The sequence below is a fragment of the Anguilla rostrata genome, chromosome 6, assembly GCF_018555375.3.
Source record: "Anguilla rostrata isolate EN2019 chromosome 6, ASM1855537v3, whole genome shotgun sequence".
Taxonomy (NCBI): Eukaryota; Metazoa; Chordata; class Actinopteri; order Anguilliformes; family Anguillidae; genus Anguilla; species Anguilla rostrata.
This window is the reverse complement of record NC_057938.1, coordinates 3,347,354-3,372,967: the sequence shown is the minus strand read 5'-3', so window position 1 is coordinate 3,372,967 and position 25,614 is coordinate 3,347,354. Positions and strand designations below refer to the sequence as shown.

Sequence of the window (25,614 nt, the reverse complement as noted above, 5' to 3'; positions counted from 1 at the left end):
ACATAAATACTGATTGTAAAATAAATACTGTACATACATACATACAGACATATATGCAATACTTCGTTCTCCCTATGACGATATTTCCCTAGGAGCACGTAACATTCACATTTGTAAACAGATATTTATACCAAGAAACATACAATCATCCACACTATGGAAGGGGGTGTAGCCTATATTTATGTAAATACATAAATACACATAAAAAAATTATACATATTGAGGCCTATTAAATAAATATAGAATCTTACAAACCTATCCATTAGCATTTCTTTGGAATACAGCTTGTGTAATTTGTGTGAGTTAAGAGCCAATATTGTTTCATGTAACTTGGCACAAGTTTGATAGCAATACTTTTAATGGCAGGCCTAGATTTGAAGCAATGACTTATAGACCATGCTTTGTATGTGTAAGTAACCTGGCGTTTTTGTACGTTGAAAACGTGTTTTTCATCAGGTAATACTATACGTTATCGATGGGTGGCCAAAGAAGGAGATAATGACGTAATTAACCCGGAAATTGCCATGCGGCTCCCGTAAAGACAGCCTGCCTGTGCTTCGATGATTAACGATGAAAAAGGAGCACTACTATGGCTCCCTAGTAGTAGACCCTCCAAAATTGTGAAGGGTGCGCACTGCTCGCAGTCCATCCGCATCCATCCACGCTTTGCACATGCAACCCAAGTGCTACGGTTCAAGCCGTGGACACGTGCTATGTCAATAATCCTTTCCCAAAAGCCGTATCGGTCAAGTTTTTGTTATTTTTATTGTTTGTTTTGCACATTGCAAGGGATTTAACGATTGAGCTAAACTTAAAAGTTCTCACCCTGACCAGTCAATTTATATGGGGGCGTCCCCTTACCCTTTGGAAATTTGAGGACATGCTGCTTTTCAAAGTGAACTGAACTAAAGAAACTGGCGAAAAGGAGATGGCTAGCTAGCTCGCTAACTATATACAAAAACGTAAGCCCTATTCTCGCTACATTCTTCATAGCTTCTGAATTCTAAATTCTGGTAAGCATCATCAAGTTAAATTGATTGCTAATTAGTTCATTATTCGCACTGCCTATTTTAACTACATTTAATCTGTTCGTTTTTAAATAGGCAGGTTGAACAACTATTTGGACCTAGTTATTTAAACTGGGTGGTTGCCTGTGGTTGCCTGTTTGACCGCAGAGAAGGTTGGCAAGCTAGCTAACCACCCAGACAGTTTTCTGCCAGCAAGTTAGCTTGTTACGGAGCTGAATGAATCACTTCTTGCTAGACTAGCAACGTCCTTCGCTTTTTGTTTGTGGTTACATAGATTAATATTCATATTGTCTGTCTACGATTATGAGTAGCCTATGTTAAAGTAGCTTCACCTAGCAGTTACCCGCTCGCTGGTCAGTTATCGTGACAGGAGAGACGTGGTTTAGGCTACTTGCAGAGCAGGTAGCGGCTAACATTGGATAATGAATTACAAGGCCCTTCACTCCATCATAATATTTACGTCCGGTATGACCAATAAACCGGGATAGTTTATTTATGACTTGTTCTTGCATTTCTGTATTACCACGGTACAATTTTGAAGTGTACCAAAAAGGTAACTCCGAGCAATTAAGTTGTTACAGCTACCGTTAGCTGCAGTTTCATATTAGCTACTTACAGCTTTAAAATCACCATCACCGCCCAAAATTGAAGAAAAACGGACGGACTGCTTAGGCCCATTGTGATAACATTTGTGCCCTGTAATCCCATGGAGGCTGAGCTTTAATAGGTTTACGGTGACTGTAACACTAGAGCCACACTTTGAGAATATAAATTTATTTAAATATTATGGAAAATTCATGGTTTATCATTTCTAGTCATTGTATAAGACATAGGTAATGTATGAAATGTACAAAAACAAATGCATGTATATTGATGCTGCTTTTAATATAGTGACTGGTGTCATGTAAAGTAGAGTAATTCGCAGGGTAGTCGGGCAGAGCTGCGTTAGGCACGGGAGCACAGTTTTTCTACTAACTGTGGTGGCATTCCGTTTCAAAATAAACCACAAACGAGCTGTAGCCACAGTAGTCTGACGCGAATGGCAGGAGATGTAATCCAGTTTGAATACGTGTGACACAATGTAATTTAAACCTTACAATTTCAGTAAACGTATTCAAACTGGATTACATCTCCTGTCATTCGCGTCAGACTAAAGTTGCTGTTCCTACAGCTCGTTTGTGGCTTATTTTGAACTACAGTGACTGTTCTGTTGTCAACTTTTAGTTGCTTTTAGAAAATGAGGGGTATTTTGTGAACCTTTCAAGCAAGTCGCTGGCACTCACGACGATTTGACTGTTATCTTGAAGGAATACGATAAGTAAATAAAATTCTCATATTCGCCTGAAATATGATGCTGACGCTTTAGCTAATAGTACTGAATGACACATGTCAACGTACAATATTTGTTGGTGTTTGGTCGCGAACGATTCATTCTCGGGAGTAATGATTAGTTTTTTTCAGTTGAGTCGCTCATTTAACTCGTTCGATTGGCCGAACTGATCCGCCTACATCACGCTCAGCTTCCAACCAACGTGTTGTTTAACATGATAATTTATTGCATTGTGCAAAAGAATTTAAATGACCCGATGTCGCAGGACATAACATTGTAAAACCTAAGGTAAACCCATCAGCTGCTGATTGTCTAAACTCGTGTTTTATGATTGAACGAATGGACGAACATTATCTCGTTGTGTTTGCTATAAGAACGGTGTTTTGCAATGGTTTGCCTCTCATGGGCCAAGTTAATCTCTCACGTGAAAGAATGGCTATCGACTACACTGAATGAACGAGACTGGATCAAGAGAATTAACCGAAAGATTCGCTCTCTTCACCGAAGGAGTCAGGAAAAATGATTGAAGTTCCCATCACCATGTAGTGCCGCTCAAGACAGATTAGGCGTAGGTACAGCTCTTGCTGTATTTACGTCGTGCAAGTGTAGCTATTTAAATTAGCTGTCCCATTCGACATTCCTGGCTAACGCCGTGTCACTGCCTTCTCCCACACGACCCCTCCCCTGATCGTTGGCATGGTCTGCAGGCCTGCCATCAGTTGAGCGATTAAGCGATTGATTTTTGCTTCCCAAGTATGGTGACTTCTCTTCTTGGTGCCGTCACGTGATTGGCTCCTCTGTTCCTGCTCTTAGGCTGGTTTTTGACATCACCATTGGTTGTCATTGCATGGTTTGTTGTAGCATTTTATTTATTTATTTATTGCGGTGCGTGCATATGTGTTTGGGCAGGGCAGGTATTTCACACAAACATAAACACACACTCACGCACATGCACACAAAGTCATGTTTTCTTCAGAGCGTCAGTTTGGCCCTTGGTATAACGTATAACTGTGTGATGTGAAGTGGGGAAAATGGGTCATTCATCTGTTCTTTTCTGTTTCCCCACCCCATATCTCTCTCTCTCTCTCACTCTCTCACTGCCCCCCCCCCCCCCCCCCGGACCATCTCCCCAACACGAGGTAGTCTCATCCTGTCGCACAGGTAGTTGTCTTTCTCTATCTCTCTCTCTCTCTCTCTCGGTTCCGTCACCCTTCCTTCTTCCTCACATTTCTCTGCAGGTCTGTGACACTCCATACCCGGCCAGATGAAATGAACAAAGCCCCTCAGCCAATAGCTGCACCCCCCTCCCCCGGACTCCCTCCGGTAACTTCCACAGCCCCATATTTTTTTTCTTCCCTTAACAATCATGGTTTATTGTGTAATAATAATTTTAAAAAACCAAATACTTCTCCACCGCCCCCCCCCATCCCAACCTCTCCAGGCCACATATCCTCTGGGTCAGCCCCCCAGCGTTGTCTTTGGAACCCCACCACCCCAGATGAACACAGTGCCCCCACCCCGCCAGGTATGCCTCCTGTTTAGGTACTGGTGCATTAAATGACTCACTTCGAGCAGTAGAAGATGAATCAGTTCCCCTGCATGCAGTCAGTAGCACGAATCCTTCCTGTTCACCTTTTCTTATTTTCTTTACAGAAGCATTGTCCCCCTCTCTCTGTCCCTCTCTCTCTTTCCCCCTCTCTCTCTCTTTTCCCTTTCTTCTGTTTCTCCTCGTCTATGCACTGAAGTGCTTTGCCTCCTGCACTGCTGCTGAGAACTGAAGAGCACTCTAGTGTATCCCAGTGTCTGTGTGGGTCTGACCCTTGACCTATGACTGCCAAACCTCTGTCTCTCTCCTGCTGTCCTAGTTCTGTGGGGCCTCGTGCTTTAAGCCAGCAGGTACTGAAGCATCCTTGCTGGGGAGAGGGGAGGGTTCAGGGGTGATTATAAAAATGGCAGGCCGTTGCCTTTACCTTAATGGATGTCAGTGGTGTTGTGTGTGTGTGTGTGTGTGGCTTCATTTGCACAAACAGTTTCTCCTGCTTTCTTGCTGTCTCTCTCGTTTGCTGTGCTACTGGGGGGGGGGGGGGTAGCGGCGATTCAGGTCTCTGCAAGTAATGGCTCCCCCTTCTGGCTTTCAGCCATGCTTCCATCTCCTCCTTCCCCGTCCTCTCCTCCACAGGCCTGCTGTCAGCAACTGTGTGTGTTTGCGTGTGTGCGTGTGCGTGCGCATGCGTGCGTGCGCATTCCAATGAAATGGTAATGATGACAGTCTATAAACCAGCCCCCCCACCCCCCCACACACACACACACATCTGCAGTCGTACTACCAGCCCCGCCCTGGTTTGCCTGGCTCCACCCCCCGCCAGCCCGGCAGCACACCCCGGCCTGTGGCACCCACGCACCTCTACCAGGCCGGCACTCCGATGATGCTGATCTCCCAGCAGCAGCTGCCATTCGCCAATCCGCAGAGCCCCGCCTACTTCATTCCACCTGGACAGGTAGCTCCGCCACCCCCTTCCGGGCCCACGCCGCGGTCACAGCGTCACTGGGCCCAAACTCAGCGCTGTCCCACCGTGTTCCTGGAGATCGAACGGACCTGTAGGCTTTCACACCAACCCTAACAGAACACGCCTCATTCAACAACTACAGCTCTTTTTGAGCTGCCAGTTAGTAGAATCAGGTATGCTGAATTAGGGTTGAAATGAAAACCTGCAGAACGGTAGATTTCCAGGAATAGGGTTGGGCAGCCCTGCACTAAAAAAAATACTTCTGACTACTGATCAATATATCCCAATCACAAGATGAATTTCCCATCTTTATTATAAGAAATAATTTTTCTCATCGTCATGTTATGTTATTGGGGGAGGGGGGTTATTTGGCTTGTTTTGTAATATTGAGTGGTTTTAACACCCCACACCCCCCCCCCCCCCCACTCATAAAGTACACCCTTGGTGTTGTGACGTATGCTTTGTAAAATTCTGTGTGCATTTTTATGTGATTAGACTCTTCTTGCCAGCCACGGGAAACAAGTCATTGCTGCATATTATTTTTTTAAAATGTTAACTAATTTGCATTTATCATAGACTAGCTGCATTAGGGGGTGCTTGCCTGACCTGTCGTGATGAGAAGAATGTCATTGCTGCAGAAGTATCATTTAACAGTGTTTCTGAACTAACAGCAATATCTGAAATGTAAGCATAACCATCTTTGCAGTGCCGGCCCACATACGTGACCCCGCCCCAGCAGTACCCCATGGCCAGTGGAATCCCTGGATTCTACCCCGGGACCAGCCCTGCAAAATATGGTAACAATTCATCATTTAGCCAGGTTTTTCTAAAAACATGTAATGAAACCAATGCTCGGTCCTTACATCCTTACATGCATTTAGCAAACCAAAACTGGACCTTTTTTGTGTGCCTGTGTGTGTGTGTGTGTGTACGTGTACGTGCGTGTGTGTGTGCATATGTATATATGTGTGTGTGTGCGTATGTTTGTGTGCATGTGCGTGCGTGCGTTTGTGTGAGTGTGAGTGTGAATGTGTGTGTGTGAGTGTGCGCGTGAGTGCGCGTGCATTCGTGTGAATGTGAGTGTGTGTGTGTGCATGTGCGTGTGCACGTATGAGTGCGCGTGAGTGTGTGCGTGCGTGTAAGTGTGAATATGAGTGTGCGCGTGAGTGCGCGTGCGTTCGTGTGAGTGTGTGTGTGTGCATGTGCGTGTGCACGTATGAGTGCGTGTTTGTGTGAGTGTGCGTGCGTGCGTGCGTGTGTGTGAGTGTGCGTGCGTGAGTGAGTGAGTGTGCATGCGTGAGTGAGTGTGCGTGCGTGAGTGCGCGTGAGTGTGAATGTGCGCATGTGATTGCGTGCGTGTGTGAGTGAGTGTGCGTGCGTGCGTGTTTGTGTGAGTGTGCGTGTGTGAGTGAGTGAGTGTGCGTGCGTGCGTGAGTGAGTGAGTGAGTGTGTGTGTGTGAGTGCGCGTGCGTGTGAGTGTGAATGTGCGCGTGTGATTGCGTGCGTGTGTGAGTGAGTGAGTGTGTGTGCGTGCGTGCGTGTGTGAGTGTGCGTGTGTGAGTGAGTGTGTGTGCGTGCGTGTGTGAGTGTGTGAGTGTGCATGTGTGAGTGAGTGTGTGTGCGTGCGTGCGTGTGTGAGTGTGCGTGTGTGAGTGTGCGTGCGTGCGTGTGTGAGTGTGCGTGTGTGAGTGTGCGTGTGTGAGTGAGTGTGTGTGCGTGCGTGCGTGTGTGAGTGTGCGTGTGTGAGTGTGCGTGCGTGCGTGTGTGAGTGTGCGTGTGTGAGTGAGTGTGTGTGCGTGCCTGCGTGTGTGAGTGTGCGTGTGTGAGTGTGCGTGTGTGAGTGTGTGAGTGTGCGTGTGTGAGTGAGTGTGTGTGCGTGCCTGCGTGTGTGAGTGTGCGTGTGTGAGTGAGTGTGTGTGCATGCGTGCGTGTGTGAGTGTGTGAGTGTGCGTGTGTGAGTGAGTGTGCGTGCGTGCGTGCGTGTGTGAGTGTGTGAGTGTGCGTGTGTGAGTGAGTGAGTGAGTGTGCGTGTGTGAGTGAGTGAGTGAGTGTGCGTGCGTGCGTGCGTGTGCGTGTGTGAGTGTGTGAGTGTGTGAGTGTGCGTGTGTGAGTGTGCGTGTGTGAGTGTGCGTGTGTGAGTGTGTGAGTGTGCGTGTGTGCGTGTGTGAGTGTGCGTGTGTGAGTGTGTGAGTGTGCGTGTGTGAGTGTGCGTGTGTGAGTGTGCGTGTGTGAGTGTGTGAGTGTGCGTGTGTGAGTGTGTGAGTGTGTGAGTGTGCGTGTGTGAGTGTGCGTGTGTGAGTGTGCGTGTGTGAGTGTGTGAGTGTGTGAGTGTGCGTGTGTGAGTGTGCGTGTGTGAGTGTGCGTGTGTGAGTGTGTGAGTGTGCGTGTGTGAGTGTGCGTGTGTGAGTGTGTGAGTGTGTGAGTGTGCGTGTGTGAAAGGCAGAACAGAGAGGAGGGCTTATTAGGTTCACAGGTTTACATTTGTTCCACTGTTCTGTAGGCAGTCCCTCCCAACCCATCTTTGGGCTGACAGTGGTTTTTGTCCCCCCCCCCCAAAGCAGGAACGTATTACCCAGCACAGCCACAGTACCCTCCCACTGTTGCCGCTGCGTCCGTCATCTTAAGCTCCGCCCAGCCACAGCCCACGCCACAGCTGCAAGTCCAGTCTATGAGGGGGCGAACGCAGGTACTGCCCAGCAGGTCTCACCTGCCTTTACCTGTCTGTCTGCTCACCTGTTACACCTGAGTCTGCCTTTACCTGTCTGTCTGCTCACCTGTTACACCTGAGTCTGCCTTTACCTGTCTGTCTGCTCACCTGTTACACCTGAGTCTGCTTTTACCTGTCTGTCTGCTCACCTGTTACACCTGAGTCTGCCTTTACCTGTCTGTCTGCTCACCTGTTACACCTGAGTCTGCCTTTACCTGTCTGTCTGCTCACCTGTTACACCTGAGTCTGCTTTTACCTGTCTGTCTGCTCACCTGTTACACCTGAGTCTGCCTTTACCTGTCTGTCTGCTCACCGGTTACACCTGAGTCTGCTTTTACCAGTCTGTCTGCTCACCTGTTACACCTGAGTCTGCTTTTACCTGTCTGTCTGCTCACCTGTTACACCTGAGTCTGCTTTTACCTGTCTGTCTGCTCACCGGTTACACCTGAGTCTGCTTTTACCTGTCTGTCTGCTCACCGGTTACACCTGAGTCTGCTTTTACCTGTCTGTCTGCTCACCTGTTACACCTGAGTCTGATTTTACCTGTCTGTCTGCTCACCGGTTACACCTGAGTCTGCTTTTACCTGTCTGTCTGCTCACCTGTTACACCTGAGTCTGCTTTTACCTATCTGTCTGCTCACCGGTTACACCTGAGTCTGCTTTTACCTGTCTGTCTGCTCACCTGTTACACCTTAGTCTGCTTTTACCTGTGTCTGCTCACCTGTTACACCTGAGTCTGCTTTTACCTGTGTCTGTCTCCTGTTCACCAGAGTTCTTTACCTGCCTGTAACCTGTCTCACCTGAGCTGTCTGTCTGTCTGTTGGACTGTGCTTACTGTTGATGAATGCACCATCAATCCATTTACCTGTTGCTGCACTGTACACCTGAGTCTGCCTTTACCTGTCTGTCTGCTCACCTGTTACACCTGAGTCTGCATTTACCTGTCTGTCTGCTCACCTGTTACACCTGAGTCTGCCTTTACCTGTCTGTCTGCTCACCTGTTACACCTGAGTCTGCTTTTACCTGTGTCTGCTCACCTGTTACACCTGAGTCTGCTTTTACCTGTCTGTCTGCTCACCTGTTACACCCGAGTCTGCCTTTACCTGTCTGTCTGCTCACCTGTTACACCTGAGTCTGCCTTTACCTGTCTGTCTGCTCACCTGTTACACCTGAGTCTGCCTTTACCTGTCTGTCTGCTCACCGGTTACACCTGAGTCTGCTTTTACCTGTCTGTCTGCTCACCTGTTACACCTGAGTCTGCCTTTACCTGTGTCTGCTCCCCTGTTACACCTGAGTCTGCCTTTACCTGTCTGTCTGCTCACCTGTTACACCTGAGTCTGCCTTTACCTGTCTGTCTGCTCACCGGTTACACCTGAGTCTGCCTTTACCTGTCTGTCTGCTCACCTGTTACACCTGAGTCTGCCTTTACCTGTCTGTCTGCTCACCTGTTACACCTTAGTCTGCTTTTACCTGTGTCTGCTCACCTGTTACACCTGAGTCTGCTTTTACCTGTGTCTGGTCTCCTGTTGCACCAGAGTTTCTTGCTAGCCTGTAACCTGTCTCACCTGAGGCTGTCTGTCTGTCTGTTGGATGTGCATTGTTGATGGAAATGCACCAATCAAATCAAAATTAATTGTTGCTAGCGGACTAAGTTCGGATTAACTTTTTTGTTGCTTCTAATTCTGAAAACTTCTAGTTACATAATTTTGGAGGTAACTGTCATACACACAGTACTTCAGTTGTACCTCCTGGAGATGCTTGTGGAGCACTTGGCGCCTCCTCTGCTCTGATTGGAGCCGGCTCCTCCTCTGCTCTGAATGGAGCCTGGCACCTCCTCTGCTCTGATTGGAGACTGGCTCCTCCTCTGCTCTGATTGGAGGCTGGCTCATCTTGTGCTCTGATTGGAGGCCGGCTCCTCCTCTGCTCTGAATGGAGGAGGCTGGCTCCTCCTCTGCTCTGATTGGAGGCTGGCTCCTCCTCTGCTCTGATTGGGGGGGGGGGCAGAGAAAAAGAAGACCTGTTTCACTTTATCCCGTCTTTCCAGTGAGGGAGGGGAAGAGTTATTTATTATTATTATTGTTATTATTATTATTATGGCTCAGGTGGACATTTTACAGGTGGACATTTTACATTTAGTATTGGTAATGTGTAGTTCTTGCGCATGAAAAAGAGAGAGAGAGAGAGAGAGAGAGAGAGAGTTATGGCTAATGGGTTTGACCAGCTGTGCGGTCTGTTAAGTATTTTGGAGAGCGTGCATGCATGCGTGTGGGGTGAGAGACATGCTGTCTCTACTGAACGCTCTGAACTCCAGTCACCCCCTCCCTCCCCCACCCTGCCCCACACCCACCCCTCTTCATGCTGTGCTGGCAGTTGGCTGCTGGGGGGTGGGGGTGGAGGAACAGCCAGGGGGCGGGGAAGTGTAGGACATGTCAGCACACAGCCCAGCTCCACGTGGCTTTCACCCCCCCCTCCCCGTCGCGCCCCCCTTCCCCTCCACTGCCCCCCCCCCCCCCCCCCTCCCGGAAGCAGATGAGCTCAGGGCACCGGCTGCTGCTGCTGTGGCAGAACCAGCACCCCCCCCCCCCCCACCCCCCAACTGGGGCTGGAGCGAGAGAGTACGAGAAACTGAGAGAAGGAAAGAGTGGGAGAGAACTGAAGCTACCTGTGAGGAGAGGAAGCAAAAGGAGAGAGAGAGAGAGAAGGGAAGGGAGAAAAAGTTTTTCTTTTTCTTCTTTTTTTTTTCTTCTTAAGTTTGTCGGTTAGCAAAGCCCTGCCCCCCCTCGTCTGTGGTGCGCTTCTTGGTGGGAGGGAGCGCATTCCAACACTCCTGCTCAGCCAGGGAGAGAGAGGCCCCCGCAGCCCAGCCAGCCTGAAACTCTGCCCAGCCTGTAGCTCAGGCGGCCGGGCTGGAGCCGTACTCTAGACCCAGGATGAGAGAGGCCTGCTCCTTTGGGCTGTCTGCTCGCATGTTTACCCTACTCTCTGCTGCCAGGGCTTTTGCAGGTAAGACTGAGGTCTGTGTGTGTGCGTGTGTGTGCGTGTGTGTGTGTGTGTGTGTGTGTGTCCGTGCGCATGCACGCACGCAAGTGTCCGTGTCCACCAGTGCCTGTCACTCACAACAGACCATTACAGGCAGAATTCTGTGGGCTGCAGGCGGGTGAATTTTGCCGTTTACCTTGTTTTTACCAGATGGCATGTCTGTGTGCGTGTGCTTGCGCGCGCGCGTGCGTGTGTGTGTGTGTGTGTGTGTGAGAGAGAGAGAGAAATCTCTGGAATGGTGCGTAGTTTTATGGCCTGGTTGTCAGTTGCCTGTCGCGTGGCCCAGACTGTTGTAGCGTGTGCTTTCGAACGTTTATTATGTCCTCTCGTGAGGGTTTGGAGAACCTGGAACTAATAAAAACTGCCCCTTTCTCCCCTTCTGAATGTAGCCCAATGAATCCGGACCCTCTTCTCTTTTTGCTATCTCTGTCTCTTCTCTCTGCTTTCCTCCCTCTATCTCTCGCCTTGCTCTCTTTCACCCTCTCTTGTTCTCTCTCTCTCTCTCTCTCTCTCTCCATCTCTGTGCGTTCGCCCCACCGTGTAAGGGCTCTGACCCCACAACCTTCTGTCACACGCAGATTAGAATACGCGACCCCAATCAGGGTGGCCGCGACATCACAGAGGAGATCATGTCAGGCGGCAGGACCACCCCAACGCCGACCCCCCCGCCGGTAAGCTACGTTAGCGAACATTAGCTTTAGTTAGCTTTTCATTAGCTTTGCAAGCTAGTATTAGCTTATGCTAACTTTACTAGCTGATCGCAGTGCAAGTACCCTGAGTACCTGCTACCCACTCTAAAGCCCCTTTCACACAGCTAATACCGCATCTGAGCCGCCTCTGATGCGGAAACAGGTTCCCTTTCCCACAGAATTAGTAATGCGGCATTCGAGCCGTCTTTACCTTTCACACACAGTGGAACTCAACTCTCGTGAATGAATTGTTTACGTTCCCATACCGTAGTAACACACTTGATGTAGGCCCAAAGCTATAACGTCACTTGTTATTTATTTTCGTTGCAATCTTCTTGTAATTGTCCGGCAAAACAAAAAACAATCAAACAAACAAACCTGTTACGTTTTTAAGTGCAAGTGGTCGCATTTTGTTTGTTATTAGTTTTCGCGTTCTCAGAGCTTTTACAGTGTATCAGCTCCACCAGCCGCTCATATACCACCGAGTCTCTCACTGTACCTTCCAGTTGGAAGGCAATTTCTTCCTCGCTTCTCAACTGTAATATTTCCACTTTTTTTTTGTGGGTCCAGGTCTTTTCCTCCGTATGCCATTTTTTCGGTTGAGAGACGGGCGCGCGTGGAACGCGGGTCTGTAACGCAAATCGAACGCCGCCCAAGAAAGCAGTCGTCGATGCTGCTTTCCGTTCCCGCGGGAGAAATGCGGCGGCAGTCGAGCCGCCTCGAAAACGCCGGGAGAGGCGTTTTCGATGCGGCGTTTTAAAAGCCGTCGCGCCGTGCTCGCGCAGACGTAAGCGCGGTATCGAAGCCGTCTCGAAAACTCCTTTTTTCTTCTGTGTGAAAGGGGGGTAAAAGTGTCGTTCTCTTTGTTGCCACCAACGTGCTCTGTGATTGGTGGAGCTCCGCTCTCTTTCCTACGTCTGGGTTGGCTGGTCTGCTCCTTATTTCGTTGTCTCTGGACAAGCGCAAAAAACTAAGGAAGCGAATCTTAGCTCGTTAAGCTAACTTTAGCTAATGTTAGCTTGATTTAGTTTATTTTGGGTTCTCTAGCTAACGGGTCTTTGTTAATTCGCACTTGTCCTATAGATGATAAATGAAGTCAGGATGAGACCAGCTACCCTGCTGGTAGGAAACAGAGCTGAGCTGCACCAATCACGGAGCACGTTGGTAGCAGCCAATAGAACTGATTTTGACCTGCTCTCTTGGGACAGTACTTTCCCCAGATGTTTTAGTGTGAATTGGTGTTGTGAGTGGTGTCTGGAGTGTTTGCCAAATGACAAAGCGTAGGCGAACAGCCCCCGTGCTGCTGTACCACAGGGTGGCGCTGTTGTCATGAAATAGTTGCTCATTAATGCAGTGAAATGAAGTAAAATTGCCCCCCCCCCCCTTCCCTCCCTCTCCCCCTTCAGTGCGGTGTGGGCAGTCCTGAGGGAGACGGGCCAATCCAGGCCAACGGGGTGCGTGAGCCGACCAACCGCACTGCAGACACACCAGGTGAGTGTGTGTGTGTGTGTGTGTGTGTGTGTGTGTGTGTGTGTGTGTGTGTGTGTGTGTGTGTGTGTGTGTGTGTGGGTGTGTGTGTGTGTGTGTGTGTGTGTGTGTGTGTGTGCGCGTGTGTGTGTGTGGGTGTGTGCCCATCGTGTGTGTGTATGTGCCATGCGTGTTGTGTGTGTGTATGTGTGTGTGTGCCTGTGCAGTTCAGCTGCTCCTGTTTAGGAGCCTGTGGGATTTTTGGACGGGTCACTCTTGACCCTCTGCCGTTTCTGCTTCACAGAGTCTGGAGAGGGTTCCGCGGCCCCAGCCCCTGAGACCTTGCCCCTGCCCCCCACCAGAATCCCCAAGCCCGTCCCCACAGCGCCCCCTGCAGACGAGACTGGCGCCGATGGGGATAATCCGGTCTCCACCCAGGCAGAGCAGCTCCTTCCACCCGGAGAGACCCCGAAACGCTCGCCCCCTCCATCCCCTACACCCCCCCCATCCCACTCGGCCAGCGACAGCGAGGACGCCCCCCTGCCTGCCCCCGCCCCCGCCCCGCCGCCTCGCCGGCGGGCGAACACCCAGTAACCACGGCAACAGGAGAACAGCTGCCCGTGCCTGAGACAGAGGAGGAGGAGGAGGAGGAAGAGCAGGAGGAGAGCCTGACAGAAAAGCAGCAGGGGGAACCGGCTCGGGCGGTTGTCGATGCCGACCCAGGCCCCGCCCCCAGCCCGGCTCCCGACTCCTCCAGGAGCCCTGCAGCGCCCGCGGACGCGCCTTCCGGACTGAGCAACGGGACCGCCGTGGCCCCCCCGCCCTCCGGGCCCCACGGCCCCCCCGAGGCCCCCTCCTCTCGGCGGCAGGAGCTCCGCCTCCCGAACGGCCTGGGCCCCGTGCCGAGCAGCCCCGTCGTCACGGAAACAACCCCCGCAGACGCACGGACGGGTCCGCACCCTCCCCCAGGGGAAGAGGAGGCCCCTGACAGGACCGCCCCTGTGCAAGGTGAGCACGGTGCCCCTGCTCCCCCCCCCACCACCCCCCAGCAAATTTAGGAGGGTTAACCTTTCACATACCAACGCTGTTAAGCTACTTCATGCCTTTCAGTTGAGTTCACACGCCGCTCAGTTTGATATCACTGGCTCTGTCACTCTGTGCCACCGGGCCACGATTTGCATTTTTTTTGGGGATTAGCAGGCTTGCAAATCGAGCCGCTGTTTTAATTTGAATTTTTACGGAAGAATGGCACGATGCCTGGCCGCCTGCGACTGATTCGCTCGTCTGAGTTGGGGCGAGCGGTCACGATTCGCACGGCGAGATGGCCTAGCGTGATCCAGTCACACGGATACAGTTGTTAGGTAGCGATACGGCTGGCTAGCGCTCGCTTGGTCTTCTGGATAATTATTCTCTTTGGGCAACGCTTCAGCAGCCAATGGTATCAGGTGCTCATGACACGATGTTCTGGAGGGAATGTGTACCTTTTCACTGACCAAGAAGGAAGCGTTTCGTTCGGCTGCGAAGTTTAACGCAGAACTCGGAACGTACGCGGTCGACGCGGTCCGCCCTGGCGACGTTCGCTTTCGCTCTTTTTTTGACGCTCCGTGGTGGTAACCGTGGAGACGGCGGGACCAGCGGCGCGGGTTCGGTCGGGACGACCCTCTCCTTCCTCTCCGCTCGCCGACGGGCACGGTGCCGAACGGCGGCCGACCGAATCGCGCGGAGGCCGTGGCGGCTTTGGCGGCTTCAGCGAGGCGGCTCACTAGGTTGGTTGGCGGTAGCAGGGGCGTGGCCTCCCGTGACCCCGCCCCCTCTCACGTGACCTCCCCCTCGCCCCCACCAGTCCGTCCGCTCACCGTGCGTGGGCGGCAGTGTAGCGCAGCGGGCAAGGCACTGGGCTTGGAACCGAAAGGTCGCAGGTTCGATTCCCGGGTAAGGACACTGCCGATGTACCCTTGAGCAAGGTACCTGAACTACTTCAGTATGTATCCAGCTGTAGAAATGGATACAATGTAAAAAGCTGTGTAAGTCACTCTGGATAAGAGCGTCTGCTAAATGCCTGTAATGTAATGTCCCCCGTCTCCCCCCCAGCCTCAGAGTCCGCGCCCACAGGAAGGAGGAAGGAGGCGCAGGAGGAGCCGAACAGGGAGGAGCAGATGGGAGGCGTCCTGGAGGCCTTTAAAGAGGTGCAGGGGTGCAGGGGTGCAGCTGTGTGTTAGAGGGCAAGGCTGTAGATGAATTATAATGGTGATAATAAGTATTACTTTTATTATTACTACTGTTACTATTATCAATATTGTTGTCAATTGTGATACTGCTTACTGTTTTTACTTTAAGTGTTATTATTGTTTTATTATTGCTGTTATAGTGATTAGTACTATCTATTATGTTATTTTCGTTGATACTGTCCATGTTGATTGTTGAATGACATTTTAAAATTTTTTATAAAATTTACAAAAGTTTTGGTTACGCTGACCTATAAAACACTATTCCAAAAGCGAAGTTAGATATGTTATACGTCGTTAGAAAGCTTATACTCTCACCTAGTGAATAAATGATTTGTCAATCAAGCCAGACTGTACTAAAAAGGGCGACAATGCCATAAACAACAGGTGTGGTATTACGCACAGCTCGTTATTTACGAAGGTACCCAGGCATCACAAATGCATGTATATTTCACAAATGTATTGTCCAAGACAATATATGACCACTCAGTCTTAAAAGGAACGTCTCTACACTTAAAACCAATGGTAAGGATGTATATTTATTCAATATTTAGTCACAGAAATTGACTGTAGAATTTGCTAGTTAACGTGACTCTCTCTTGCTGTTGTGGTATTTAAAAATGGCGGTTGCTGCCGGTGAACAAACTGAACATGGGATGAGTCTGACGTGTTTGTGACGATTTCCATTGACCAATCAACGGTCTGCAGTATCGAATAATACCTTTGGTACCTACCCCAGAGCAGTAGCTAAAATCGGCACGGGTACTTGTGGCCCGGCACGGGTCAGGTGGCAGTGGAGAAAGCAAAACAAAGCGGGAGCACGGATTCCGCCACGGCTCGGTGGTGAAGCGCCATTGGAGCGTTGCTTTGGAAGTGATGAATGATGCAGTGCTTGAGATCACGTGCTTTGAGCTGAGGCTGTTCTGATGGCGAGAGGCTGTGGTTCGAGGCTGGCTGTCCGTCCCTCTCGCTGACCCCTCCCCTGCCCCTCCCCCCCAGGAGCAGGCAGTGGAGGGTCCTTCTGAGTTGGAGCAGGCCCAAGCAGACGTGCCTCATGACCAGCCTGCCATGCCGACCAGCAAGCACCTCCCTTCCTCGCCCACCAGCGAGCCCAGCCCTGCCACACCCACCAGCAAGCACCTCCCTTCCTCGCCCACCAGCGTGCCCAGCCCTGCCACGCCCACCAGCGATCCTCGCCCTGCCACGCCCACAAGCGATCCCAGCCCTGCCACGCCCACCTTAGAGCCCCGCCCTGCCACGCCCGCTGGGGAGCCAGACGAGGAGGAAAAGCAGGACCCCGGCAGCCTAAAACCCGAGGCCCTCAAGCTTGGAGACCTGAAATATCAGTACAAAAGAGGTAGGGCCACGCCTTCTCCTCTCCACCAAATCCCTTATTCGGCCCAACTCCCTCACAGTGCTTTAAATGACCATCTAACGGCAGCATAGCCCTGTTTGAAGTGCTAGCAGGTATCGCATCTCTCTCTCGGCCTCTTTCTCCCTCTGACTCGTGCTCTCTCTCTCTTTCGCTCTCCACCCAAACCCCCCCTGCCCCCGCCCCCGCGCCCGCCCCCGCTTCCCCATCTCAGAACAGTGGAAACCCATCGACCAGGAGGAGAAGAAGAGGTACGACCGTGAGTTCCTGCTGGGCTTCCAGTTCGCCGGCGTCAGCATGCACAAGCCTGAGGGGCTGCCGCACATCAGCGACGTGGTTCTGGACAAGGTGGGACAAGGGCTGCCCTCTGCTGGCTCGGAGGAAGTACTGTACTTTATAAGGGCCACAAACTCCACAGTGGCGATTCTGACCGCTTGTCACGTCTTTGCTCTCTCTCCCTCTCTCTCTCTCTCTCTCTTTCCCTCCCCCCTCGCTCTCTCTCTATGGCTTTCCCTCTCTTTTGCTCTCTCTCTCGCTCATTCTCTCTCTCTCCCTCGCTCTTGCTCCCCTTCACTCTCTCTCTCTCCCTCGCTCTCTCTTTCCCGCTCTCTCTCTTTTTCTCTCTCTCGCTCCCTTTCTCCCTCTCTTTCTCTCTCCCTTTCTCTCTCTCTCTCTTTCTCTCTCCCTCCCTCTCTCCCTCTCTTTCTCTCTCCCTTTCTCTCTCTCTCCCTCGCTCCCTCTCGCTCCCTCTCTCCCTCTCCCTCTCTCTCTCTTTCTCTCTCTCAGGCACACAGGACCCCCCTGCGCCCCGTGGACCCCAGCCGTATGACGGGCATGAGCTGTGGTCCAGACTTTACCCCCTCCTTCGCCAACCTGGGCAGGCAGCCCACGGGCAGCCGAGCCCCGGTGAGTCCCCGCCCCCCCCCATCCCGTCACACCTCACTTCCTGGAACATGCCCCCCTTTCCAGGCCACACCCTCTTTCTGGGCCACGCCCCCTCAGCTGGCTCTTTCTGTGCCTCAACCTGCATTGGAATGATGACCTATTACTTGGGCAGATGCCGTTATCCAGTGTGGCCTGTGCTACTCTAGTGGCCAGTTCCCCAAGTGCAGCTGTCTGCTAAATGTCCGCCTACAGGCCTCTGTTTGGCCGCCAACTTCGGGACATATATTTACGGTCAACTTAGTAACAAGACCAGGTCAAAAAACCTAGTATATGGCTGGACCTAATACACGTGATCCGGCCGACCAATGGTGTAACTTTATAACTCACCCGACCAACGGTATAACTTCATAACTCACTCACTCACTCACTCAGTCACTCAGTCACTCAGTCACTCGGTCACTCGGTCATTCGGTCATTCGGTCCCAGAGATTCGCATTTGTGGGGCTGGCCCCTGCTGTTGCGGTCCAGCCAAAAAACAGTGCCATTGGAAGAATCTCTCTCCCCATTGCCAACCCCCCCTTCCCCCCCAGCTGGTTGATTTTCCCACCCGACTGGCTGAACTCCAAAATCTGGGGTCCCCGTCCCCGAGTGGGTGTGGGCGTGAACAGGAAGCGGCTCAGTGGGTAGTGTTTAAATGCGCGCTACGCGCTGGTTCCGTTTGGGCCCTCAATAAGATGGCTCCTGTCTGCCGCGGCGCCTGCGTGAGCTCAGCGTGGAGAGCGAAGGAGCGCCGGCTCGTATTTGCGCTCTTCGGAGAGTCGCGGTGACGAGCGGCGTGTCAATTAGGCGTTCTAAATGGCGGATAACCACGGCCCCCCCCCCTCCCCTACAGCCCCCTGGGATGGGCGGAGGCCGCCGGTCGCAGCAGGGCCAGCGGAAGGAGCCGCCGCGGAAGATCATCGCCAGCGTGTCGCTCAGCGAAGACGTGCAGCTCAACCGGGCAGACAAGGCCTGGAAGCCGTCCGCCCGGAAGGGGGCGGGGCCTGGGCCGGGGGCGGGGCCGGGGCCAGGCGGGCGGGGCCAGGAGGACCCCGACGCGGCCCGCACGCAGGAGCTCTTCCGCCAGGTGCGCAGCGTCCTGAACAAGCTGACGCCCCAGATGTTCCAGCCGCTGATGAAGCAGGTGAGCGAGCTGGCCATCGACACCACGGAGCGGCTCAAGGGCGTCATCGACCTGGTCTTCGAGAAGGCCATCTCCGAGCCCAACTTCTCCGTCGCCTACGCCAACATGTGCCGCTGCCTCACGGGGGTGAGCGAGAGGGCCGTCCGGCCCGCCTGTCTGTCTGTCTGTATGTCTGTCTGTCTGTCTCTGTCTCTGTCTGTCTGTCTCTGTCTGTCTGCCTTTCTCTCTGTCTGTATGTCTCCCTGTGTCTGTCTGTCTGTCCGACTGCCTGTCTATCTCTGTCTGTCTGCCTGTTTGTCTGTCTCTGTCTGTCTGTCTGTACGTCCATTGTTTCAGAAACTTTATCAGTGTCCTCTCTCAAAACTGTCTGTGTGTCCTGTCCGTCTGTCCCTCTAAGCCTCCAGGTTGCTGTGGCAACCAGCATACGTCTGAACGTCCATGAAAATGAGCCCTTTCCTCCCTTAAATCCTTTTGTCTCTGTCCCCCCCCCCACCCACCACCCCCAGCTGAAAGTCCCGACCGCGGAGAAGCAGACGGTCACGGTGAACTTCCGCAAGCTGCTTCTGAACCGCTGCCAGATGGAGTTTGAGAAGGACAAGGACAACGACCAGATCTTTGAGCAGAAGCAGAAGGAGATGGAGGCCGCTGCCACGGTAACCGTTGGGTGGAGACGTGCAGGGTGGCGGGCGGGTGTCAGGTTTGGTGAGGAACAGGCTGCAGAGGAGGTCCACAGGTGACCATGCAGTGACAGTGGTGGTCAGAGTTCATGAAAATTATGGTCATGACCGTGTCGGAGAAAGGGAGCAGGGAGGGGAATGAGCAAGGATGCGTTGCCGGGGTAACGACTCTTCCGGTTTCTGGTTCCAGGGCCATTGTGATGTATCGGACCCTTATTGGATGCAGCACTGTCACATGCGTGTGCTTATTCATGTAGTAATATACCCTGTGGCTTCCACTCTGCCCTGCTCACCCCCCCCCCCCCCGGGTGTTCAGGAGGAGGAGAAGCAGCGGTTGAAGGAGGAGCTGGAGGAGGCCAGGGAACAGGCCCGGAGACGGTCGCTGGGCAACATCAAGTTCATCGGGGAGCTGTTCAAGCTGAAGATGCTGACGGAGGCCATCATGCACGACTGCGTGGTGAAGCTGCTCAAGAGCCACGACGAGGAGTCCCTGGAGTGCCTGTGCCGCCTGCTCACCACCATCGGCAAGGACCTGGACTTCCAGAAGGCCAAGGTGCTGCAGCACGCGTGTGTACACACATGCATATGTACACACACACACACACACACACACACACACACACACACTCACACACACACACACACACACACACACACACACTCAAACACACACACATGCACACGCACACACACACATACATACACACACACATATACACACACACACACACACACACACATGCACACGCAGTCGACATACATACACACATACACACACTCACACACACACACACACACATATACACACGCAGTCTACATACATACACACGTACACATGTACACACACACACGCACACATACATACACACGCACATACATACACACACATGTACACACACACACACACACACACACACACACACACACACACACACACACACATGCACACGCAGTCTACATACATACACACGTACACATGTACACACACACACGCACACATACATACACACGCACATACATACACACACGCACACACACATACATACACACACGCACAACCAGTCTACATACATACACACACACACACAAACGCACACAAATTATGACCTCCCCTGCCTGTGTTCGCAGCCCCGCATGGATCAGTACTTCACCCAGATGGAGAAAATAATCAAGGAGAGGAAGACCTCGTCCCGAATCCGATTTATGCTGCAGGACGTGCTGGACCTCCGACAGGTAACGCCCCCCCCCCCATCCAAAAACCCCTCGCCCCACATGTACCCCTGGAGACGGTTATGGCTTTCTAACGGGGCCCCTCTGCCCCTCACAGAACAGCTGGGTTCCCAGGAGGAGCGACCAGGGCCCCAAGACCATCCAGCAGATCCACAAGGAGGCGGAGCTGGAAGAGCAGCGGGAGCAGGTCAAAGTTCAGCAGCAGCTCCTGTCCAAGAAGGACATGCGCGGAGGCGGGGCCGGGCCTGGGGGCGGGGTCAGAGGCGGGCCGCACGCCGGGCCAGGGGGGCGTGGCCCCCATCCCCAGGACGAGGGGTGGAACACCGTCCCCGTCTCCGCCAAAAGCCGGCCGATCGACACCAGCAGGCTCAGCAAGATCACCAAGGTGAGACCCCCCCCCCCCCCACCCCCGAAAAAATAGCGTGTGCTGGGATCTGATCTAGGATCAGGTTTGGCCCGCTCCGCATGCTAACCTTACCCATTATGAGCACAAATGCCAGACGGATCCAAGATCAGCTGTCCTTCTCTGACGTGTCTGAGCCCCCCTCTCTCCCCCTCCCCAGCCAGGAACACTGGACTTCAACAACCAGCTTCTTGCCCCTGGGGGTAAAGGAACGTGGGGCAGTTGGGGCAAAGGCAGCAGTGGAGGATCAGGATTCAAACCCAGCGGGGAGGCTGGTACGCACGCACACACACGCACACACACACACACACGCACACACACACACACACACACACACACACACACACGCAGAGACACACACACACACACCCACACACACACACTGTGCTGGTCATGGAGGTGCAGGCAGGTGTAAAACGGTCTGGTCTTATCCACAGCTCCGGAGTCGGGACGTCCCGCCACCAGCACCCTGAACCGCTTCTCTGCCCTGCAGCAGACCTCCTCCTCTCTGTCCCGCTCTGCCGAAAGCGACCCTAGGACCCCCCGGAGGTCAGCCCCCCGCCCGTCCGTCCGTATGTCCGTCACACTTTTCTGTTTGAACGTGGTCTCTGAACAAGATGGCTGCTGGACCCGCTCACTTCTCCACTGTGTTACGACACGGGGTACAACAGAGGGGGTTTCAGGTGGAGGTGGTACCACCGTGGCGGGGAATCGAACCCCTGACCACCCCTGATTGGTGTGTGGGTCACTTCCTGTGGGGGTGCTTGGCCTTGGTTAAAAAGAAGAAGAAGAAGAAAAAAAGCGTTGTCCTGAAGGGAGGCGGTACTGGCAGTGCAGTAAGCGCTCTCTGCCTCTCCCCTCTCTCTTGTCCCGTCTTCACCCTCCCTTTCCACCCCCCCCCCCCCCCCCCTTCCCTAACCCCTGCAGGAACAGCTCCAGCCGGGACCGCGGGGATCGCGGTGACCGCGGCGACCGGTTCGAGCGGCCCGAGCGGCTGGTCCGCGGCGGCGACCGCGACCGCTCGGACAGGCCGGACCGCCAGCGGCTGCCCGTCACCAAGAGGAGCTACGGCAGGGAGGGGGAGCCGGGCGGGCCCCGAGAGGCCCTGCGCAGGGTGTCCAGCATGACCGACGACCGGGGCAGCCGGGACCGGGGCAGTCGAGATCGGGGGACCCAGGACCGGGGAAGTCGAGATCGAGGGACCCAGGACCGGGGCAGTCGAGATGGGGGGACCCAGGACCGGGGCAGTCGAGATCGGGGGACCCACGACCGGGGCAGTCGAGATCGGGGGACCCAGGACCGGGGCAGCCGGGACCGGGGCAGTCGAGATCGGGGGACCCGGGACCGGGGCAGTCGAGATCGGGGGACCCAGGACCGGGGCAGTCGAGATCAGGGGACCCAGGACCGGGGCAGCACCCGAGAGATGGGTAAGAGAATGTGGATGGGTTACCAGGGAGATGGTGAGCATATGGGGGAGGGGTTACCAGGGAGATGGGTGGGAGAATGGGGAGATGTTACCAGGGAGATGGGTGGGTGAATGACAAAGGGGTTTCCAGGGAGATTGTGAGAGAACAGGAAGGGGTTGCTTTGGAGATGGGTGAGAGAATGTCGAGTGGTTACCAGGGAGATGGGTGGGAGAATGGGGAAGGGGTTTCCAGGGTGATGTGGGGGAGGGGTTACCAGGAAGATGGGTGAGAGAATGGAGAGAGGTTACCATGGTGAGTTAGAGGGTTGACAGTATCATTGTACTGTTACTGTGCTCTCCGCTTGTCGGTCCCAATCACCCAATCGCAGTACTGCAGGCGTCGTCCTGAAGAAGCCCTGTGGCTCTCCAGGCTCAGGGAAACACCCCCCCCACCGCAGATGTACCCTGTGGGCGGAGAGACTGTGAGTGATGGACTGTTGGTGACGCCCCTTCTTTCTCCACAGCTCAGCATGAGGCGGCCCCGATGGCTCCGCCCACTTTGGCTCCGCCCAAGCCTGCGATGAGCGAGGAGGACGTGGAGAGGAAGTCCAAGGCCATCATTGAGGAGTACCTGCATATCAACGAAATGAAGGTCAGCAGGGGGCACTGCAACTCCAGTGCCGGACTGGCACGCAACGTTACGAACGCAGGGTTAGCTCAGGGCTGCCCAGCTCCTGTTCCTGGAGATCTACCGTCCTGCAGGTTTTCACTCCAACCCTAATTTGGCACACCTGACTCTGCTGCTTAGCCGCTCAGTGAGTTCCCTGGCTGCTGAATGAGATGTGCTCAGGCTTGGACGATACGGGACGGTAGACCTCCAGCAGCCGCGCTGGGCAGCCCTTCAGTTTACCGCTCAGGAAGTCATTTCCAACCTCCTCCCTGCCACCTGCAGTATCACACACACACACACACGCACGCACGCACATGTGCGCGCACACAAACATACACACACACACAAACACACGTGCGCGCACACACACACACACACCGGTATGACATCCCCCTGCCTGATGCATGCAAACCTCCTGCTGACTGGGGTGGCCCGCTGTTCCCGGTCTGGCCTGCAGGAGGCGCTGCAGTGTGTGCGGGAGATGGACGCGCCTCAGCAGCTCTCCGTGTTTGTGAGGACCGGCGTGGAGTCCACGCTGGAGCGCAGTGCCATCGCCCGGCAGCACATGGGGCTGCTGCTGCACCAGCTGCTGAGGGCCGGGACCCTGCCCCCCCCGCAGTACTACAAGGGGTGAGGCCTTTTTTTGGGAGGGGGGGGATTTAACCTAGTTCTCTGTGTCCAAATGATATTATTCTTATTGCCGTTGATTTATTAGGCTTTTTTGTCTTCGTTTGTTTAGAAGGATTTATAATCGTTGAAATCTACTATTTGTTTAAACCGAACTACTCTGAAGCACTAGGGCTTCAACATAAATTTTTTTTTTTTTTTGGTGCATTACAAATAATCGTTCATTTTTAAAAATTATTGACATAATTCAGAGCTGCGAAAGAGTGTTCAGAATCCTGACAAAACCAAAAAGCGCGTGTTGGTGTGTGTTCGTGTGAGTGTGCGTGTGTGTGTGTTGGTGTGTGTGCGTGTCCGTGTGCGTGTGAGTTTGTGTGTGAGTGTGAGTGTGAGTGTGTTGGTGTGTGTGAGTGTGAGTGTGAGTGTGAGTGTGTGTGTGTGTTGGTGTGTGCGAGTGTGAGTGTGAGTGTGTGTGTGTGTGTGTGTGTGTGTTGGTGTGTGAGTGTGAGTGTGTGTGTGAGTGTATGTGTGTGTTGGTGTGTGCGAGTGTGAGTGTGAGTGTGAGTGTGTGTGTGTGTGTGTGTGTGTGTTGGTGTGTGTGTGTGTGTGTGTGTGTGTGTGTGTTGGTGTGTGTGAGTGTGTGTGTGAGTGTGTGTGTGTGTGTGTGTGTGTGTTGGTGTGTGTTGGTGTGTGTGTGTGTGTTGGTGTGAGTGTGTGTGTGTGTGTGTGTGTGTGTGAGTGTGAGTGCGTGTTGGTGTGTGTGCGTGTGCGTGTGCGGGTGTGTTGGTGTGTGTGTGTGTGTGTTGGTGTGTGTGAGTGTGAGTGTGTGTTGGTGTGTGTGTGTGTGTGTGCGTGTGCCTGTGTGTGTGTTGGTGTGTGTGTGTGTGTGTGCCTGTGTGTGTGTTGGTGTGTGTGTCCTAATGAGGAGGGTAGTTGTATCCGTTAACCTATCATGGCCGCCCGCGAGCTTTCAGGTTCAGCTCGGTCAGCGTTTAGCCTGTTTGAGCCTGTGGCGATGAACGAGAGCCGTCTCTTTAGAGTTTTTCTGATTATCGTTTAGTCGGGTCTGGTAAAGGAGGGGACTGTGCTGTTCGTGCAGCCTACAGGAGATCCTGGAGGTGGCCGAGGACATGGCTATCGACATCCCCCACATCTGGCTCTACCTGGCTGAGATCATCACCCCTGTGCTCCACGAGGGAGGCATCCACATGGGCCAGCTCTTCAGGCGAGTCCCCGGCTTTGTAGGCCCAGCCGTGGGGCCCCCGTTGCTGCAACACTGCCACTGTTGCGGCACAGGGCATTCGCAACACTGCCAGTAAGATGGGAAAGGACGAAAGGGCACTTGACCTCCCCAGAATGACCCTTGACCTTTGACCTTTGCACTTGTCGCCTCGCAGGGAGGTCTCCAAGCCGCTTCTCCCCCTGGGAAAGGCCGCTGTCCTGCTGGTGGAGATTCTGCTCCTGTTGTGTAAAGGAATGGTGAGTTCTGTGTGGTCCAGATGTGACCCAGTGGACCTAGATGCGGTTTGACTGATCTGTGGCCTTTGTGGTGGGGTAGTTTTATTCTGGAAACTTCCCTCTGTAATACTCCACCTTTACTACCCTTTGTTGCCAGTCTTGGTAACCTGGATAACCTGTGCCAAGGCATGCCTCAGCTGTTGTTTTAAGGTGTAAGATCGCAAACATGTGATTGGAATGTTCTTAACTGAACATTATGATGCTGAGGCAGCAGTCGCTGCTGGTAACTGAAAGAAATTGAGTTTCACTGGACACTGACTGAAAACATTCCACACCAACAAAAAAAATCCCTATTTTTCAATAGGGTCAATACACTGTGTATCCAATTTGATTTAAAATTGATTGTGTGGGACAGTGTGTTACAGTCTGTGTTGTGCGGTTGTAAGCTTCTGTTTTTGAAACTGCGTTTAACGATGTGGTTGGGTCTGCCCTTTCAGAGCCATAAGAAGGCGGGGCTGCTTTGGAGGGAGGCGGGGCTCAGCTGGAGAGACTTCCTGCCGGAGGACGAGGACGTCAACAAATTTGTCACCGACAAGGTAAGATGTTGGGCGCGGTACGGGGGGGAGGGTGAAACACTGGGGTAAAAACATGGGGAGGAGATCGGTAGTCTGGGTGGAGCTGAGTTGGGAGGGGGGCGGAGACAGCCGAAACCACT

General features: G+C 53.1%; 2 protein-coding genes across 5 annotated transcripts in view; both read left to right on the top strand.

The window, feature by feature from the left end:
* Positions 1–430: 430 nt before the first annotated feature.
* On the top strand, positions 431–13,124 carry LOC135258237 (eukaryotic translation initiation factor 4 gamma 1-like). Of its 3 annotated transcripts, none has more exons than XM_064341582.1 (9): positions 431–3,519; positions 3,597–3,681; positions 3,800–3,883; positions 4,677–4,856; positions 5,572–5,662; positions 7,424–7,551; positions 10,324–10,575; positions 12,707–12,791; positions 13,072–13,124. In XM_064341582.1, the coding sequence occupies exons 2-7, from the start codon at positions 3,628–3,630 to the stop codon at positions 10,333–10,335; spliced, it is 549 nt and encodes a 182-aa protein (XP_064197652.1). In that variant the 5' UTR covers positions 431–3,519; positions 3,597–3,627; the 3' UTR covers positions 10,336–10,575; positions 12,707–12,791; positions 13,072–13,124. The 3 variants fall into 3 exon arrangements, with proteins under 3 accessions (XP_064197652.1, XP_064197651.1, XP_064197653.1); XM_064341581.1 differs by lacking the exon at positions 13,072–13,124 and adding an exon at positions 11,190–11,282 and having other exon boundaries at positions 12,707–12,750; XM_064341583.1 differs by lacking the exons at positions 12,707–12,791; positions 13,072–13,124 and adding an exon at positions 11,001–11,183.
* A 232-nt stretch (positions 13,125–13,356) lies between these two features.
* eif4g1a (eukaryotic translation initiation factor 4 gamma, 1a) overlaps positions 13,357–25,614 on the top strand; it is a 15,794-nt gene continuing 3,536 nt past the window's right edge. The window contains exons 1-18 of one of the 2 annotated variants that reach the window (XM_064341571.1): positions 13,357–13,775; positions 14,859–14,953; positions 15,992–16,349; positions 16,579–16,712; positions 17,151–17,270; positions 18,142–18,558; positions 18,939–19,085; positions 19,426–19,662; positions 20,238–20,342; positions 20,437–20,724; positions 20,903–21,017; positions 21,180–21,291; positions 21,670–22,169; positions 22,672–22,799; positions 23,275–23,447; positions 24,541–24,666; positions 24,839–24,920; positions 25,397–25,495. In XM_064341571.1, coding sequence (XP_064197641.1) covers positions 14,924–14,953; positions 15,992–16,349; positions 16,579–16,712; positions 17,151–17,270; positions 18,142–18,558; positions 18,939–19,085; positions 19,426–19,662; positions 20,238–20,342; positions 20,437–20,724; positions 20,903–21,017; positions 21,180–21,291; positions 21,670–22,169; positions 22,672–22,799; positions 23,275–23,447; positions 24,541–24,666; positions 24,839–24,920; positions 25,397–25,495 — 3,171 coding nt within the window. In that variant the 5' untranslated portion in view covers positions 13,357–13,775; positions 14,859–14,923. Of the gene's footprint in view, positions 13,785–14,858; positions 14,954–15,991; positions 16,350–16,578; positions 16,713–17,150; positions 17,271–18,141; positions 18,559–18,938; positions 19,086–19,425; positions 19,663–20,237; positions 20,343–20,436; positions 20,725–20,902; positions 21,018–21,179; positions 21,292–21,669; positions 22,170–22,671; positions 22,800–23,274; positions 23,448–24,540; positions 24,667–24,838; positions 24,921–25,396; positions 25,496–25,614 lie in introns of both variants that reach the window. The other variant, XM_064341572.1, reaches the window with a different exon arrangement.